We start from the raw sequence: 18,652 nt of genomic DNA, 5'->3' as shown, positions 1-18,652 counted from the left end.
CTCACCCTCGGCCTCTGCCAGGACAGACCTGGTGGAGGCTGTCTCTTGTAAAAGAGGGACTGGTCTGTACTGGGGAATGGAGGATCCTTGTAGAGGATTTCAAGTCTATCACAGATTTCTCTGTTGTTCAACTGTTTTTATTTTCTGAAAACCTAAATATTAGTTTTCTTATCTGCACTGAGCCCCCACTCATAAATACATGACTAAAACTGGCCTTCCCAGCCATACGCTTTGCAAGCCTCTAAGGTTCTTGGTGTTTCCTGGATGAAATCATGAGTCTCCACTGTGTCTTTTTTGTAACACCGATTCTTATTCAGTGGTTTCCCATCTTTCGGTTGGGGTTAGGGAAGAAAGACAGGAAAAAGACACGCTGTGGAAGCAAGCCAAGCCAGAGATTATTAACAACTAATAATTAAACAGAGTTGGTTATAGAGGTGTACACTTTAGTCCTTAACCATTGTCGTCTTTCACAGAAACAACAAAAAAAGTAAGCTTCAGTACTGGGACAGTATCCAATTACAAATTTTAAAGATCAGATACACTGAAAATAACCGTATTATCCATTGTGCGCTTCGGTCTAATGCTTTCTTGCACAGACTATCATTTAGCATGTAGGTGCAGAATTTCTTCTTTTCAGATGAAACTATTTCCTGTTGCTACACAGCCGGTGCATAAAAGCTTCCCACTCTTTCTCCTCTTTCATTTTTATTCCTAACATGACAAAATACAGCATGACTTTTATTACAAATCTCACGATTCATGATCCATCCTTGCAGCGATAAACCTCTGACAGAGTTTAATGATGTGATTACATTTTGAACAGTGAAATACAAAAAAGTGTTGGTTTCCACAGAAAACAAACCTACACTTTACAGAATTATAATTATGAAAAACCGCATTACACATGATTTATTTCTTATTTATTTATTTCATAAATGATACCATAACCAAAGTGACTTTTTAATTTCATCATGTACACTCAATAATGCCAATTTGTGGCTCAGCATGTAACAGCACATCTACAGATTCACAGATATATCAGCTAATTACTGACACTGACCGATGCTGGGTTTTTATTGGCAAATAAGATGCCAGTAAACGATGTCAGTGGCTGAGATTTATCCGTAATGTCACTAAAAGAGTTTAATGATAAGCTGAAATACTTGTGAGAAAAACCTTGCTCACATTTATAATGTAGACCTGTGTGTTTTCCTGGGACAAATATGGAAACAAATAAGAAAGTAAAACATATTTTTGCTATTGGAATCAGCTCTCGTACAAATTCTTAAACATCAGTGATCTTCTTGATTGCATAATTAAATTCCTGTAAACAGTAGCTGCTGCAGAGGTATAGAAAATGCTCATCTTTCAACACAAGATGCACGGACACATCACACACTTATCCTGCCATTTTTTGGATCCCATTTCCAACATATTTGCCTTGGCAGCATATTCATTGAGTGCGTCCAGTCCCCTCATCATTTCCAAAAGTCATTACACGTCGGCGGCAGGATTGGCACCCCTATACAGGCAGAAGCCGAGGAGGAACAAGAAGACGCCCAGGAAAAAAAACCCAACTGAGATATTAAACAAAGTGTTTATCCAGAAGGCAAACAGGTAAAGGGTCTTGTTGCAGTAGGGGTCCACGTTTGTTGTGTTTTTGTCATAGTTGGGCTGATAAATAGAGTAGATCCATACATCACCTATGAAAATTTTTTTTTTAAAATTTAATTTAATGTTACAACATGTATTAATTCTCACCCCGGTATACCTTTATGCTCATGGGCACAGTTGTTGACAAAGTGTAATCTGGATAAAAAGGGTCTGGAGCCTGATAATGATAAGATAAGTGTATTTAATTGATGGATTGAAGTTTGATGATAAACAGCTATTTTGGGGAATATTTAATTAGCAAGAAATTTGCTATTTTATCCACAATCAAGTTTACCTCACCTACTTTATCATGACTCAAATGCACTGTACTGCATGACCTAAATAACTGCACTACCACAAAAGCCACAATTAAGACAGATACAGTCAGCTACTGCTGGTGATGTTAGCTAGCAAAAGAGACAATTGAAAAGATGATTGAAAACATCAGCTGACACATTTTCTGCACTTTTTGGCTCTGACAGAAAGCAGCAAACACTGAGAGCCTATGGATAGATTTAAGTCTTTAATGAGTTAAGGTTTATCTACTGTGATCACCTTTAACATTCTTAACTCATAACCTTTTTTAAAATAATGTCTTGTCTTGATCTTATTAGACCTTCTAGATTACTTTAACCATTAATTAATCTATGTCCTACACCACCATCGCTTTCTAATGTAACTTTACTAAATTTTTCTTTTTGTCCTTCCTTCCTTTATCCCTTCTTGTGAGGCGTTTGGATGGCCCTACCCAGGCAATACTAGTACTAGAGGGCGACAATGCCATTGGGAAGCGTGAGACAATGAGGAAGCTGAGGAGCATTTTCTCAGAGACTTTTGCACAACCTTATTTATTTTTAGAACCAGAGCAGTCACGTCACAGTAGTCACGTGCAGATTTAAGGCACTTCTGCTTTGACTAAACTTTTAAGAACTGGAAGCTACATCCATCGTTCATATACAGATTGTGATCTGCTCTTCCCTCTGCCAAGATTAATGACTATTGATCTTCTAACTAATGAGAATAGAGAGCATATTGATCAATCAGACACTCAACCCTAAAGACTACAGTCCTAATTTACATCCTTGTTTTTGTTGTGGCTAGCTTCTTTCACGCTGTGCTATTAATATGTATTAATGAGCCACAAGTTTTAATGATTAGACAGGGAATCCTGCACCCTGGGTACATAAGACTCAATGTCTGCTATGATGAATCTGATTCACATGAAGGAGGGACAGCACTTTACACAGTATCATATTTTTTGTGGCCTTTTAGAGCTTCATGCAGCTGAAACGAATGTGGTCTATAATAGAAACACACTGCGCACTGTAAACATTGCCTAGGAGGAGTCCTGTTCTGTTTGTGGTGCTGAGAGCTAATGTTTAATCTCTTTGGTGTGAATTTATGCCGGTCGTTTGTCTGATGTCCACGACTGTATTTACACAATTTTAACAGGCAGCCAACCAGAAACAGGTCACTTTCTTGACTTTTTAACTCACCAGCGATAAACCAGCAGAAGACAAAGAACATTGCCGGTGAGTTCCAGGCTTTGTAGATTGTGCTCAGAGGGTTGGAGGTGCCTTCTTCGGGCTCTTTGGCACAGGGAAAGTAGGAGAGCAACACGAACAACAGGCTTGAGAGTCCTAACACTATCAGATAGATGGGGATGTAGTGCTGGCGCGGACACTCATGAAGGTATATTGCCCCTGGTGGACACAAGGAGGATGACTCAAAAAGTACAATCAGAGCTGCCTGGAAAACTTCAACACCTTTGAACACTCATTCAAGTAAGTAAGTATGGAGCTCACCAATTGCAATCTGAGCAATGGGCATGATGCAAAATATCGCGCTAAAGATCGCTGCAAAAAAAATCAAACACTGAACTCAGTTTCTTCAAATGATATTTACAGAAATGAAGCTATGACACCAGTGTTCATGATGTTAAAATCGCTAGATTTTACCTAGTGCGATTGCTGGGGGTTTTGGACGGTTCCGGATGCGTCCCAGAAGGTTACTGCTCTCCATTTTTCTCACCTGCAGAAGAAGATAAAGAATTGAGTTGGAAGTCCAACTGAAGGTGTGCAAAGCAATCTTGAGCAGCCAGTAGAGGCTGGAATTGCCCACCCCTGCTGTAGGCAGTCCAGACCTAAGTTTTGTGGCAAGCAAGTTATCACAACATTTCCATGAACCAACAAAGGAACAATGGGTAACTGTGAAGCATGTATTAAGATATCTCAGACGGTCCAAGGATAAGAAGTTGTGTTTTAGGAGAAACAATGAAAATTTAGGTCTAGTAGCCTACAGTAATGCTGTGTGAACCTATGTAAGAACAGTTCTCTAAAGAAACAGCCCACTGTGGCGCTCTCTACCTGTGAAGCAGAATATATGGCTCTGGCTTCTACAATACAAGAGTTTATATATTTAGGGCAGCTTTTGACAGGTATAGATAGCTAAAAACCTGTGAATCATCAGAGGTGCAAAGATGTGGACATTAAATATCATTTTGTAAGGCCCATTGTAAATGGACAAAAATGTGCCTGTTATATTGCACTACTGAAGAAATGGTTGCAGATGTTATGACCAAACCTGTGTCTAAGCTAAAACTTGGAAAGTTTGCAGACATCATGTTTTGGTGAGTCCACATCTGTATGGTAGTTTACAGGACAATATTCTTTAGATTCCAGCAACCTGAGTACAAGACGGGGTGTTGAGATATTTATCGCGTGTACTGAGTTGTAAATATGTTGGACCGCATTATTTGTTATTGTTGTTAACGCCTCTGCAGTTATCTTAGCAGTAAAACAATTACCTTTAGTTCACTGAGGATTTACAGACTCAAGGTTAACAGGCTCAGAAACAGATAACTCTACCTCAGAATATACTGACTTAAAATTTACAGATTTAGTGAAAGAGTATTGGTTCAGACTCAATGTTAGCTTGTTAGTTTGTGATTTTGCCCCTTGTGCAGTGTAGCAAACGTTCTCCAACTGACTGGCACAAACAGAAATCTCAGGTTTTTCAAAATCAGAAACAAAATCAGATTTCTTGTTCCTTGGGCAGAGAGAAACAGCTTTTAGGTCTTGTGAGGTGAGGTCCTCAGTCACGGTCTTAATTGTTATACATTTTGGAGGGGTAAGGAAAAATTCTGTTCTACTCACCACAGCCGTCTGTTCTGAAGAAGTCCCTGGTGTGGGCTGTGGCGGGCAGGATGAAGGACCCAAATGCAGAACTCAGAAACAGAAAGTAAAACTCAAAGCTCAGCTTTTATTGCTGCAAAAACTCTTTGTAGGAATTAACATTACAAGAACAAACCAAAACCTCAAATGCAGAACTAAAAACTAAACTGGGCACTGGACCCTAGAAACTAAGAAACTCGAGCCAGGCAATGCTCAGGACACAAAGGGAGAACACAGCATGGAGACATTGTGTATGACGCGATAGCAAGCAATGAATGACAAAGGACTAAAATACACAGCGGAGTGATTTGGGAAGTGGAGACAGGAGGAAAGCACAGGAAAACAATACCAAAATACAAGAAACTCAAAATGCTGGGTCCAAATGACCCAGAACTGTGACAAATGCTACAAGACAGACTTGAGTCCAATGAGAAAAAAGTGCTGTTAAAAATGACTCACCCTTATGGCTCCCAGTGATGTCACCATTTATTTAATTACACGCACTCATCCTGTACTATGTACTGACAAAGAAAGGAGCGCAGTGCTGTTAAAACTTTGATTTAAATTTTATAGGTTTATTCTTTAAAAAGAAGATGCAAAGAACTACAAGGAGATGCCGGAAAAGAGACAGGACATGCTGGAGAGATTATGGCTCTTAGCTGACTGACATTTCAATGACTTAAGGCAAGTAGGTCTGCTGAGTGATGATAAAATAAAACAGGCTTACACAGTGTTTATAGTTTAATTATGAGAAATGCAAATGTGAGCCAAACATCACCATTTTAATGAATAAAACAAAAAATAAATAACAAATCAATAAAAATACAACACATAACAATGCATATTTTAAAATAACACAAACTGGTTTTGGCAGCAGTCCCACTGTTCTTGTTGAACTGCTGTGTTTGTGCCTGCATAACTGAGCAGTAGATCACCACAGAGCATCTGTCAGTACATTAATAACCTAATTATTAAAGTCCCACAGCAAAGTGCAAGAGACCAAGCAGCTCACTGTGGTTTAAAATACAACAGGTCAAAAACCCCAAAAAACTACAGCACCTTTATTTGCTCATCAGCTTCTACCTGAGAGGGCAGTGTTTGCCAGGGCAGCCAGACTGTCACAAGTCTGTGAGGCACACGCTGGAAGACGTCTCAAGATAGACGCAACCTCTGAGCCCTGAACGAGACCGTCTGCCTCGCAGATTCATCACGAGGCTTCGACTCCTCTCAGACTCGGCCGTCTGGAGTCGAGTCTCACCGAGAAGCGAGTCCCACAGCAGACCTCTGCTGTATATCTGTCAATACACAGGAAACCCATTAGCCCTGTGTGTTTGTGTGCTGCGTGAGAGGGAACAGGAATGTGCCAAACCTCAACAGAGATGTCTGTGTTGGGGTATCTCCTGTAGAAGATGGTTCTCAGGTTGAATTCAGGGTTTCCGCTCTCCTTGAACACCCGCGTCCTGACGTTGTCATTCTCACATCTCACTACAGCGTAAACATCGGGGGCTGCGGAACAAAATCCAGCACGGTGTAAAGAAAGAAAGAAAGAAAACACCAAGGGAGATATGTGCAATAATTAAGAGTCTGCCCAAATATGAGTCTTTCATTTTGCAGTTACCTGTTTGTTTGGGAGGGTTGAGTCCTGACGCCCTGTGTAGATAAACTGTGGTTACCACTGTGGGCTGAGGTAGAAAACAGTGGAGCACAGAGGGAGACGGTAAGTCCTCCCTCAGTTCCCTTCATGGAAAAAAGAAATAACTAAATTAAATGCAGAGGACTGGGAATAGTGAAGGGAAAAAGAGATTTTTTCTGTTAAAGTGGAAAAAATTAAATGTAAGAAATAATATAAAATTTATGATGCTAATAGTGGTTTCATATTGATTTTTATAATTTATCAAAAAAAATGTCTATGTCATATTTACTGTTTGTTTGGTTTTGTTTTTTTTTTCTCTGTTCTGCGGAAGGACAAAACCACCAAAATGAAAATTTTTTGAATTATAAATACAAAAATAATTAATAAATAAATAAATATACTTTATGAGTAAATAAATATTAAAACTGTTCCATTACTTAATTTAAAAAATGTCATTTACATTTATTTTTCTGTTACTTCCTAAATCTTTCCTGTATTATTTAATTTTGTATTTATTCACCTGATTATTAACTATTTGATTTTTTATTTTATTTTTAGTAATTTTAAAATTTTCATGTAAATTAGTTGAACATCTGTAAAGATCTCCTGAGTAAAAGCAACAATATCTGTTTTTACTGGGATCAATCATCCCACCCTCTCCGTGAATCGCTACCTTATCGTGGTGGAGAGGTTTGTGTGTCCCAGGGATCCCAGGGGCTATGTTGTCTGGGGGCTTTTGCCCCCTGCTAGGGTCTCCCATGGCAAATTGGTCCTGGGTGAGGGACCAGACAAAGAGCGATTCAGAAGACCCTTATGAAGAGAACATTAAGGGAACAGTTTACCCTGCCCGGGATAGGGTTACCGGGGCCCCGCCCTGGAGCCAGGCCCGGGGAGGGTGCCCGAGGGCGAGTGTCTGGTGGCTGGGCCTTAGTCCATGGGGCCCAGCCGGGCACAGCCCGAAGAGGAGACATGGGCCCATCCTCCCGCAGGCCCACCACCCACAGGAGGCGCCATAGGGGTTGGGTGCATTGTGTGCCGGGTGGCGGCCAGGAGAGGAGGCCCTGGCGGACTGACCCCCGGCTGCCAAGACTGGCAATAGGGACATGGAATGTCACCTCTCTGGTGGGGAAGGAGCCTGAGTTAGTGCGTGAGGTTGAGAGGTACCGGCTAGATATAGTTGGGCTCACCTCTACGCATTGCTTGAGCTCTGGAACCGGGGGGGGGGGGTGCTGGAAGGTGACTCTGTTGTCCTGCTGGGAGACTTCAATGCTCACGTGGGTAATGACAGCGAGACCTGGAGGGGCGTGATTGGGAGGAACGGCCTCCCTGATCTGAACCCGAGCGGTGCTTTGTTATTGGACTTCTGTGCTAATCACAGTTTGGCCATAACGAACACCCTGTTCGAACATAAGAGTGTCCATAAGTGCACATGGCACCAGGACGCTCTAGGCCGTAGGTCAATGATCAATTTTGTAATCGTATCACCAGACCTGCGACCATATGTTCTGGACACTCGGGTAAAGAGAGGGGCTGAGCTGTCAACTGATCACCACCTGGTGGTGAGTTGGATCAGGTGGCGGGGGAGGACGCTGGACAGACCTGGTGCACCTAAACGCGTAGTGAGGGTGTGCATTGAGTCCGAATGGACCATGTTCAGCGTCTCCATTGCCGAAGCTGCTGCATTGAGCTGCGGCCGCAAGGTGGTTGGTGCCTGCCGTGGTGGTAATCCCCGAACCAAATGGTGGACACCAGAGGTGAAGGGAGCCACCAGGCTGAAGAAGGAGTCCTATCGGGCTTGGTTAGCCTGTGGGACTCCGGAGGCAGCCGACAGGTATGGACAGGCCAAGCGGAATGCAGCTCGGGCAGTGGCTGAAGGAAAAACTCGGGTGTGGGAGGAGTTCGGAGAGGCCATGGAAAAAAAATTTCGGACTGCCTCGAAGAGATTCTGGCAAACCGTCAGGCGTCTCAGGAGGGAAAGCGGTGCACTACCTGCACTGTGTATAGTGCTGGCGGAGCGCTGCGGACGTCGACTGAGGAAATTGTCAGGCGATGGAAGGAATACTTCGAGGACCTCCTTAATCCCACTGACATGTCTTCTGAGGAGGAAGCAGAGTCTGGGGATGAGGGGAATGACCCGCCAATTTCCGGGGGCGAGGTCACTGAGGCAGTTAAACAACTCCTTGGTGGCAGAGCCCCTGGTGTTGATGAGGTCCGCCCCGAGTTCCTGAAGGCTTTGGACGTTGTTGGGCTGTCCTGGTTGACACGCCTCTACAATGTTGCGTGGAGATCAGGGGCAGTACCCCTGGACTGGCAGACCGGGGTGGTGGTCCCCATCTTTAAGAAGGGGGACCGGAGGGTGTGTTCCAACTACAGGGGGATCACACTCCTCAGCCTCCCTGGGAAAGTCTATGCCAGGGTGCTGGAAAGGAGAGTTCGTCCGCTAGTCGAACCTCGGATACAGGAGGAACAATGCGGTTTTCGTCCTGGTCGCAGAATACTGGACACTGGGCTTTCACTTTGGTGGCCTCAGAATCTCATCTCTGCTTTTAGCGGATGATGTGGTTCTGTTGGCTTCATCGGGTGAGGGCCTCCAGCTCGCACTGGAACGGTTCGCAGCTGAGTGTGAAGCAGCAGGAATGAGGATCAGCACATCCAAATCTGAGGCCATGGTTCTCAGCCGGAAAAGGGTGGAGTGCCCACTCCGGGTCGGGGATAAGTTCCTGCCCCAAGTGGAGGAGTTCAAGTATCTCGGGGTCTTGTTCGCGAGTGATGGGAGAAGGGAGCCGGAGATCGACAGACGGATTGGGGCTGTGGCTGCAGTGATGCGGACGCTGCACCGGTCCGTCGTGGTGAAGAGGGAGCTGAGTGTAAAAGCGAAGCTCTCAATTTACCGGTTGATCTACGTCCCTACCCTCACCTATGGCCAAGAGCTGTGGGTAGTGACCGAAAGAACGAGATCGCGGATACAAGCGGCAGAAATGAGCTTCCTCCGAAGGGTGGCTGGCCTCTCCCTTAGAGATAGGGTGAGTAGAGCCGCTGCTGCTCCACATCGAAAGGAGCCAGCTGAGGTGGTTCGGGCATCTGACAAGGATGCCTCCTGGGCGCCTCCTGGGTGAAGTGTTCCGGGCATGTCCCACCAGGAGGAGGCCCCGGGGCAGACCCAGGACACGCTGGAGAGATTATATCTCTCGTCTGGCCTGGGAACGCCTTGGTGTTCCCCTGGATAAGCTGGAGGAGGTGGCTGGGGAGAGGGAGGTCTGGGCCTCTCTGCTTAGGCTGCTGCCCCCGTGACCCGGCCTCGGATAAAGCGGATGAAGATGGATGGATGGATCATCCAGTATGTGAAATGCTGAACTTGTAAAAGTGCCACTTGCAGAATAAATTGAAATTTAAACGCAGAATTCAAAACACTGGAAACATAAATTGTGGCAAATATAAAAATAAAACTGTAATAAAAAAAACTTTTTTGGTTTTGAAACCTTTGGGCAGCTTCGGTCCTCCGTACCTTTTCAGTATCTACAAATATCAGAACGTTCAAAGCTATTTCTAACCCTTCTTTCCTGACCAGCATTTCACCTGAGTCTGATACGAGAGTGGGAGAAGAGGCGAAGCAGGAAGCATCCAGTGACGCCCGGCAGGAAGGTGGTGGGCAGCACAACATAACGTCCCAGAGTCAGAGTTCCCCTCAGTGTCACACTCCGGGAATCCATGTAGATGGAGCTGGCCGCCTGCTCCACCACGCACTGCACCCGACTGCAGCGGTTCACCTCCACCTGCAGATGATGAGGAAGGACTGAAATATTTTTTTTATGACTCAAAAAACGTGAGGTTGCTCAGTGGCCCGGCTCACCTTCAACACCTCAAAGCCAATAGGCAGGTTTTCTCCTTTTCCATTTTTCCTCCACATCCTCCTGTCCTCCTGCTGCAGACAGATCAGCACCTCCTCCTCTTTGGCTCGCACCTCAAACATGAACTAATAAGAATGAAAAGTCATTTTTAGCATTCATGTGCTGATGCAAACCCTGGTTTCAATCTTATATTTACCTGTGGATTGTGCAGGAAGGTGTCCCTGTGATTGATACATCCACCACACCGGCTCCTCTTATCCAACTCCACCTTCCATACTCCATTCACCTTCCCACCACCCTTTTCTGCTGTCACTTTGCTCACATCAGGCTTGCTTCTTCCTCTTTTCCTTCCTTCCTGTTGACTCTCACCGAGTCGATCCTCCTTTCTGTTCCCACGCTGCTTGGTCCCTCCAGGCCCATTGCTGCTCTTACTCAGAGTCAGTGTAGAGTTACTCTGGAGCACAGTGGGTGGAGGTGCTCCATGGGTGGGGGGAGGTAGAACCCACTCCCCGTAGCAGCTCACTTCTCTCCAGCGAGATCTCGGCCACAGCAGAGTCCTCTCCACCAGTCTGCACACCACCACGTCTGTAAAGTGTTGACAGAAGTCCTCGAAATCCATCCTGAGGGAAAAGGAAAAGAATAAAATGTTAGGCAGAAACCAGCTAACCCACATGACTTTTTGTTCTTCAAATAATAAAAATCAGAAGTACCAAAACTCCCCGACATCACGAACAACGAGCCCCATCTTGTCCCTCTCTGCACGACTCAGTTGCTGCCACTGCTCTGACCTGCAGGGGGCACACAAGGACAGAAAGCAGAACACTTGGAAAGGACATAAAAATAAAAGCAGTGTTTCAGCTTCTAGAAACCTTTAGTGATCCAGTTCTCAGACTTCCATGATGTGAACAGCAGATGTCCCTCCACCCCAGTAAAACAAATCCCAAACTATTGTAAAACGTCAGAATCTCTCCAGAATATCAGCAGTGGCATTATAAAATGCTGCAAACCACAGCGACACTGTTAAAGTCAGCAAAGACTTTTCCCTCCAGAGCTCCTACAAAATGCTCTCAGCAGTCTGACATGTGGCAGAAGCCAGTGCAAAGACTTCAAAGTCACCTCTCACCTCTGACTCCAGGCACCGGTCCAATCTGTGGTCCCCCACGGGTTCCTCATGCGGACCATAAAGAGTCTGGATGTCCCGCCTCTCTTCAGTACCTTCTCCCCCAACCTCACCTTCCTCACTGCCGTGATCCCGTAGGCGTGTCCTCGCACGAGCCCACACTCCAGCACTGACTCCACGGTCTCCCCCTCTGCAGGCTGAGAAACGTGAAACAGTGAAATCATTTTAACCCATTTCTTCTCCAGTTTTTCTAAATGTTCAAGACTCAGAAGCCCTACCCGTATGGAGCAAGTGATGAGTGATTTACATTCATGGACCTTGGTTAAAGTCTGGAAGAGCGCCCTCCTCTGGTCACTGTGAAGTCTTAGAGCCTCACGATCCAGACTGAGCGGCTCTGAAACTCCACCAGTGAAGTCGATCAGGGCCTCTGCAGTGTTCCCTCCCTCCAAGGCCTCGTAGCAGCCGTTAAGTCTAAAAGTTGAGAGAGGGATTGAGTGATTGATTCAGGATCATTAGACATTAGGATTGCCATAAGTAGTGGTTGTGGCAGTCAAGACGTAGGTTCAGCAGTGTAAAATTAACAGCAGTCCCATCAATGCTACTGAATTTCCCAGAGGAACCCACCCGAGGGATTAATAAAGTTTTATCTAATCTAATCTAATATCAAAACCAGCATTTTCTGCTGATGCTCACTTGGCGTAGGCCTTTTCCAGCAGGGCGCTCCAGAACTCTCGTGGTGTTGCCGAACGACAGAAGAGCAGCACTCCATCCTCACTGACAGGCAGGCGATCATCTACAACAACATCCATCCAGCGACCGAGACGCCAGAACCTGAAATGGAAAATTCCTGCATACAAGTCGGGACGCTTTGGATTCCACTCCTGATTCAAATGATCGGGGATGACCTAGGAAGAGGATAGAGGTGGATGAGGAAGGGTGAAGAAAGACAAGGAAGGAACCAGGAGGAAATGCAGAGAATGCAGAGTAGGGACGATAGTAAAGAATAAGGAGAAAGAGGAAAGATGATTGTGAAGAAGGTGAGGGGAAAAACACACCAAACCTTTTTCCACAGTGATGGCTCAGACGCCAGGCAGGAAATGGCTGCCACCATCCAGCAGTTACCCAGACTTCCTTGGTGCAAATCACGAGTGCTGATGCCATCGACAAACAGACGGGGGTCCTTACAAATCTCCTGGAGAGGAAGAGAGATCAGGCTTATGACAAGAAATATGGGATGTAGTTAGTCATCACCTGGCAGACTGCAGGATAACAGTAACACTTTAGCAATAGACTGTATATCCACAGTGTGTCTTTGCCCTGTCTTCCTCCTCTCACTCCAACCAGTCACAGCAGACAGCCAACCCTCCCTGAGCCCGGTTCTGCTTGAGATTTCTTCCTGTTAAAAGGGAGTTTTTCTTCCCGCTTGAAGCTAACTTCAAGTGACCACAGTTTCTGGTCGTCACTTTCACATCCTAAGTTTGGACCACAGTTTTTACACCTTATCAGCAACAGCAGGTTCATTTCTTATTTGTGCATCAAGGAGTCAATGAGCTCCTACCTGCACATTTCTAGGGAAATACAGGGATTGTTCATCACTACGTGACAGCTAATGGGGTGAATGGCATCTGTGTCCACCTGGGATCTGAGATCCTGTGATGATAGCAGGAGGCTTGAACCTAAATCTAGAGCTTAAAGGAAGGTCGGCGTTCATTATTATTGGTGAGTTCATCTCTAAAAGCAGGTTGTTTCATGAAGCAGCTTTAAACGACACAGTTAAGTGGAGCAAGCACTGCCATTAATGACTTCAGCAGCTCGTATCGTCACAGAGTTTTATGGGGCCTGCGGGCTGATTCAGTCAGGGTGTCCAAGCACTGCTGAGGAGACAGATAATGTGTGTGTAGACCTTCTGCTCTCACTTTGGACAGGGTCAGGTAACTGTAGAAGTGTCGCTGCACTCACACACACGCAGAAAGATACACTCTGGGTGGCCATAACTTCTTCGGTTGTAACACTAGACAAGAAATAAACCTTCTTTACGACGCTATCATGTTCGTAACAAGCTTCAGATAAGACCACTGAAATTATGAACTGGATAGTTTTGATAGCAAATGGGAAGTTAGGGTGTGTTTGTGTTTGTGTGCCAGCAGGGTGAAGCGACAGGTGACACCTTATCATCTGTGTTGATACACGCTTAAAATACCCGAGTAGTGCATTAGGACCGCAATACCTTTAACCCTTTCTCTCCAGCTCTGAGTCAACAAATTAATCGTCAGCAGGGTTTCACATTAAGAGCACTAAAGGCCTGGCTTTGAATGAACTCCTTGAACTAATGACCCCGATGGGAAATACCCGGGGCTTTCTGATCCTTTCACATGTTTCACTGTTTGGATTAAACCGATTTTCCTCAGCAGAGCACAGTGAGGATCAGTGTCCTGAAAATTAAGACACATCAGACGGGTATAAAACTCTGTAATCATAAAGTTACTGGACCATCAAATGTCTGATAAATATCCACACTAAACAACAATCCCTTCAACCTCGATTCACCTTAACATTTCACTGGTTTAATTCAAGTGTATTACCACACCCTTAGCTCTCTGTGGCCACATTAAAAACCTATACTTAGACAGCTGTACCCATCACAACAGTGTGCTAAAAACACCCATGCTATTTACATTGGCTTGTGCTTTTTCTATACTCAACTGTACACACCCACAATCCCACTAACACAGCGGTCCGTCATCAACTTGCTCCCTGAGGGCTAAGGTTTCACCAGCTGACATGACGCCTGTCCTTTAAGAGAAAGTGCTTTAATTAACCCAATCTGCTGAAATGCAACATGTGGAGGCAGCAACTCGGTTTAGATGTGGGAGGAGTGGAGATGTATTTCAAGTTAAAAAACAAAAGAATTTCAATTTTACACTCCACGTCTAACTCACCCTCGGCCTCTTCCAGGTCAGACCCGGTGGAGGCTGTCTCTTGTAAAAGAGGGACTGGTCTGTGGCGGGGAATAGAGGATCCTTGAAGAGCGCTCCTCGACGGAGGCAGGCCCGCCGCAACTTGTGAAAACTCTGGCCCTGGAAGTCATACACTCGTTCTGGCATCCTGGTTGGGCCTCAGAGGCCTTAAAGGAAGGTGGAAAGCAGATGAGAAAGGGGAGAGAGGGTCAGAGAACATACTGTAAGAAACTGGAGCTATGCACTGCTAAAGTAGTGTGGTGATACGCTCGCAGCATGCTCACTGGAGAATCATATGGTTGTTGGGGTTTACTCTGTTTCCTTTGTATTATTGTAGGATTTTTACAATATAAAGTACTTTGAGGCAACTGATGCTGTGATCTGGTGTTTTATAAACAAAATTTTATTGAATTGATGATCAAAATGTTTTTTGGTAAATGTGAGACAAGCAGTTCTTTAGATGCTGTTCTGGGTTCTTTTGTGAGCTGGATGAGTTGTTAATGCCCTCTTCTGTTAATTTTGGCAGGCCGGCCCCTCCTGGGAAGGTTCACACTTTTCCAAGTTTTCTTCCTTTTTGGATGATGGCTCTCACCGTGGTTCACCGGAGACTCAAAGCCTTAGAAATGGCTTTGTAATACCTTCCAGACTGATAGATGCCAATGACTTTGCTGTTTCAATGACAGTTGAGATCTTTCACACTACTTCACTTAATATTATTATTTGTTTTGCCCAACTAAACATTACAAACAGTATCAGATCACACTGACCGGCTGCAACCTGCCTAGAGACTTTTCTGTGCAGTCCCATTAAGGTGAACCCCACAGTTCATATAATTCCCACTTAACCAAAATGTCAAAGTAAAATTTCAAACACTGTCATCGTTTAACTTATTGATAAAAGTTCATTGAAATTCACAAAGTGTATTAATTTAAAATGTACATAAAACCACCTAATGGAGCATGTTTTAAGTTTTTGTTGAAAGTCCTGATGATGCAAGTATAACATCCAAGTACTGAGTAAGCACACAGTAACTACTGTGTAAGTATTAATATGCAGGCTACATAACATTGAACTAATTGAACTGAATCTAAAGGGGTATGTAGCTCATGGCAGAGGTAGCTGGGGGTGTTCTGTGGGGTCAGTGTGTATTTTGGGGCCACAGGGTGAGGACAGCAGTAAAGTAAGAGCACTGTTTTCGTCATCAGTGATATGAACTCAGGCAGGAGTCAGCAGTATGAGCATAGTTGAACTTTAACTGTTTGTGTAGCAGAATGATTCAGTGCCAGAGAGAGTGTGCCAGGAGGTCAGCGTTATCACTTTTTGGTGAAATCTATTTTATGGCTTTTTTTCTCATACAATCTTTTCACAGACGTACCAAATGAGAAGGAAAATCTATAAACACACATTTTTACGACATCAAGCTGCAGGAATTGATGAATGTCTTTTCCTTGATGCTTTTGGATTAGATGCCGATTTTGGTGATGTTGCCTTCTCTCACCAATAGACTGAGTACTTTTAGTAACATTTCTATGAATTTATCTGCAGGTGCTACATGTTTGTTTTGTTGTTGTGCAGTACTTTGACTCTTTAAACAGATGGTTGTTACTTTGGATGAGCCTGATCTGAGTCTATTTTTGTTATACTGAAAACCAAATTCACTACGAGGAATAATTAATTTTATTATAGTGAATGAAATCTTTGTCTTGCTGTGTGTTTATTTGTTTCACTGATTGTGAACTCCAACCCTATCTGGCACAAAAATACATCTTAGGTCAATGAATGTTTTTATATTTTTCCGATATCAACGTGTCATTACGTTGCCTAGCAACCACCTAGTAATCGACTAAAATGACCCTTTTTCATTTATGCAACACTTTATAAAAAGTATCCTAACACACACAAAACAAATCATCATTTGCTCCCAGTGAGCATCAAATCAAAGTTCTTGTATTTGAATAATTAATCATTCAGGAATGATTAATAAACTGAAAAGGGTTCAAAGTCAGATTTGTAGTAACTTTTGAAATCCATTTTTAATTTCAAATTTTTCATATAGTTTAAAACAATCTTAGGTTAATAAAAATCATAGTTGCTGATCAGATCCTCTGTTTATAGTGTTTTATGTATAAGCTCACTTTAGGTAATCAACTAAGATAATAACGAGATATCACTAGTCATTCAACACAAAGTATTTAAGATAAATTTACAAATGTATATAATTTTCTCTTTCCTTAAAAGTTCCCAATAAAAACTCCAACTTTAGGGTCTGCTTTTTGGACTTCATGAGACTTTAATTGCTTAGTAAATGATTTTTCCTACAATAGTTTGCTTGGTTAGTGCATTAGTTTGGCAGATCACCTTTCCAGTACTCACTTTTTAGTGTTCGTAGTGCATCGACTTTAAGTTTTTATTAAATTACAATTCTTAATATTGTCATTTAGTAAATTTGAAAAGTAGACCTACATTGTTGCCATGGCTCTATAAACATATATTTTACCTTCAAGTCTGGAAGTTTATCCACTTGCTTCCTAAGATGGACCTTTGTGCTGAGCCCCGTCAGTGGATTCCCTTAGTCATTTAGTCATCCTCATTTTTTTGAGGATAATTAAAAAAAAACCAAAAACAACAACAAAAACAGCCAACATGTGTCCACTTTTTCCTCTTCCTTATCCCAGAGTCAGCAGCAGTTAATGTTGTCCCTTCCTCTGAATGTGTCAGGAGTGTTTGCTACATCTCCACCAGGTAATTAACTCGGTGTCATATTTGTGCCATTGGACCTGGATGAAAAAAAATTGAACGTGAAACACAACTCCTCACACCATGACTGTGTGTGCAGTTTTTAGAGCTAATGCATGAGCGTGTGTGTGTGTGTGTGTGTGTGTGTGTGTGTGTGTGTGTGTGTGTGTAACTTTATCTCCCTTCACTCAGACAATAGACAGACAGCCGCCACACCAGGTGTAATAACACAATTAGAGACTTGGAAATCCTCACACAGTTACTGCAGTGACTCAAGGTTCAGACATTCAAGACGAACAGTTTATCCTCTGACATCATCTGAAGAACATCAACAAATGTGTTTCCTAAGGTTGTGTGTTTGTATATCTGCGCTCATATCACTTACTGCTGCCTCAGCTTTTCTGTTTGGTGACTGTGCACATTCTGTCCTCTTCTCCTCGAGTCTCATATCTTCTCTTTTCTCTCCTCACTTGAACATGGCCTGTGACTCCCTCGCTTCTCTTTTTCTGTCTTATCTGTGTAGTCTCTTCTCCTCTTTCTTCTCCTCTCTATCTTCTCCCGCACAGTCTGCTGGAGTATCTGTTGATCTGTTGCTGTCGAGTGTGCTGCTCCTGACACCTGAGAAACCAAGAGACTAGCGCTCCTATGTTAACTACTTCACTGCTGAACACCAGGCCAATAATCCCGCATTCATATACAATAATAACACCCTGCAGCAGCAGCAGCAGCAGCAGCAGCTTTTTAAGGAACACATTGAGGAGCAGAGTGAAAACTGACAAGCTACTGATATATTAAAAAACAAAGAACAGATTGTGCTTAAATTATTCTTCTGTTTAGTCTGACCATCTGTGTAATTGTCTATCTAGATTTCATATTGTGTACACTACTGTACACAATATGAAATACTGTATCCACTTGTTAAACTCTATATTTTTAGAAATACACTTGCTGATGATGTATAACATCCATGCGACCTGGCAACATACTGAAACTTCAGTAGTTTCATTCAATTGTTTTGACTTAAAAAATTCTTTATGTCACATAAAAACATACGGTAAATTCATTTTCACATATTTCACTTTTTGGATATGATTGTTAATCATGTGTCTACATGGTTATGATCATTTTATTTAAATAATATGTTTAGAGACAATATGCATAATCCTTTTATTTCATGTTAATATATCTATGTGCATTATATTGTAAATATTTCTGCCATTTCTATATACAGTTACTGTCCACTTTATTAGCCACATGTTGCTGGAAGTGGTTTGGAACCCGTTTTTCCTTCAGAGCCACCACTTTTCTGTTTTTAGGAGTGGGACCCATTTAAAAAAATACTAATAAATACACTAATGTTAAAAAATAAATACATTAAACTAAAGTTATTAAAAGAATAATAAGTGACGTTGATTCTAAGAGCTTATACATTTATTAGTAAAGAACTGAACTCAAAACTGAGCTCTTTAACGTTTGTGGATAGACTATCTTCCCTGACATCGCAGCATCATGCATCGACTAGTTACGTCTGT

The 18,652-nt window shown here is 43.2% G+C and overlaps 2 protein-coding genes across 4 annotated transcripts; both read right to left on the bottom strand.

The window, feature by feature from the left end:
- Window positions 1-682: 682 nt before the first annotated feature.
- On the bottom strand, window positions 683-5,439 carry LOC146714918 (transmembrane protein 272-like). The gene is made up of 5 exons (XM_085451300.1): window positions 4,809-5,439; window positions 3,612-3,684; window positions 3,459-3,509; window positions 3,150-3,356; window positions 683-1,703 (listed from the first exon to the last, which is right to left on the bottom strand). Exons 2-5 carry the CDS (start codon window positions 3,673-3,675, stop codon window positions 1,495-1,497), a joined length of 531 nt encoding a protein of 176 aa, XP_085307426.1. The 5' UTR covers window positions 3,676-3,684; window positions 4,809-5,439; the 3' UTR covers window positions 683-1,494.
- Window positions 5,440-5,554: 115 nt separating this feature from the next.
- On the bottom strand, window positions 5,555-17,721 carry LOC146714917 (calpain-5). Of its 3 annotated transcripts, none has more exons than XM_085451267.1 (14): window positions 17,506-17,721; window positions 16,882-17,161; window positions 14,367-14,551; window positions 12,488-12,619; window positions 12,121-12,332; window positions 11,706-11,898; window positions 11,431-11,624; window positions 11,018-11,095; window positions 10,504-10,927; window positions 10,310-10,432; window positions 10,036-10,232; window positions 6,445-6,563; window positions 6,196-6,332; window positions 5,555-6,121 (listed from the first exon to the last, which is right to left on the bottom strand). In XM_085451267.1, the coding sequence occupies exons 3-14, from the start codon at window positions 14,529-14,531 to the stop codon at window positions 5,945-5,947; spliced, it is 2,151 nt and encodes a 716-aa protein (XP_085307393.1). In that variant the 5' UTR covers window positions 14,532-14,551; window positions 16,882-17,161; window positions 17,506-17,721; the 3' UTR covers window positions 5,555-5,944. The 3 variants fall into 3 exon arrangements, with proteins under 3 accessions (XP_085307393.1, XP_085307394.1, XP_085307395.1); XM_085451268.1 differs by having other exon boundaries at window positions 11,745-11,898; XM_085451269.1 differs by lacking the exons at window positions 14,367-14,551; window positions 16,882-17,161; window positions 17,506-17,721 and having other exon boundaries at window positions 12,483-12,545.
- Window positions 17,722-18,652: the final 931 nt, after the last annotated feature.

This window comes from Copadichromis virginalis, linkage group LG3, assembly GCF_057382275.1.
Source record: "Copadichromis virginalis isolate Kocher_CV1m ecotype Utaka linkage group LG3, C_Virginalis_male_GT1.1, whole genome shotgun sequence".
In the NCBI taxonomy this organism is placed as follows: domain Eukaryota; kingdom Metazoa; phylum Chordata; class Actinopteri; order Cichliformes; family Cichlidae; genus Copadichromis; species Copadichromis virginalis.
The sequence above is the reverse complement of the archived record's forward strand: the minus strand, read 5'-3'. Positions and strand labels throughout refer to the sequence as shown.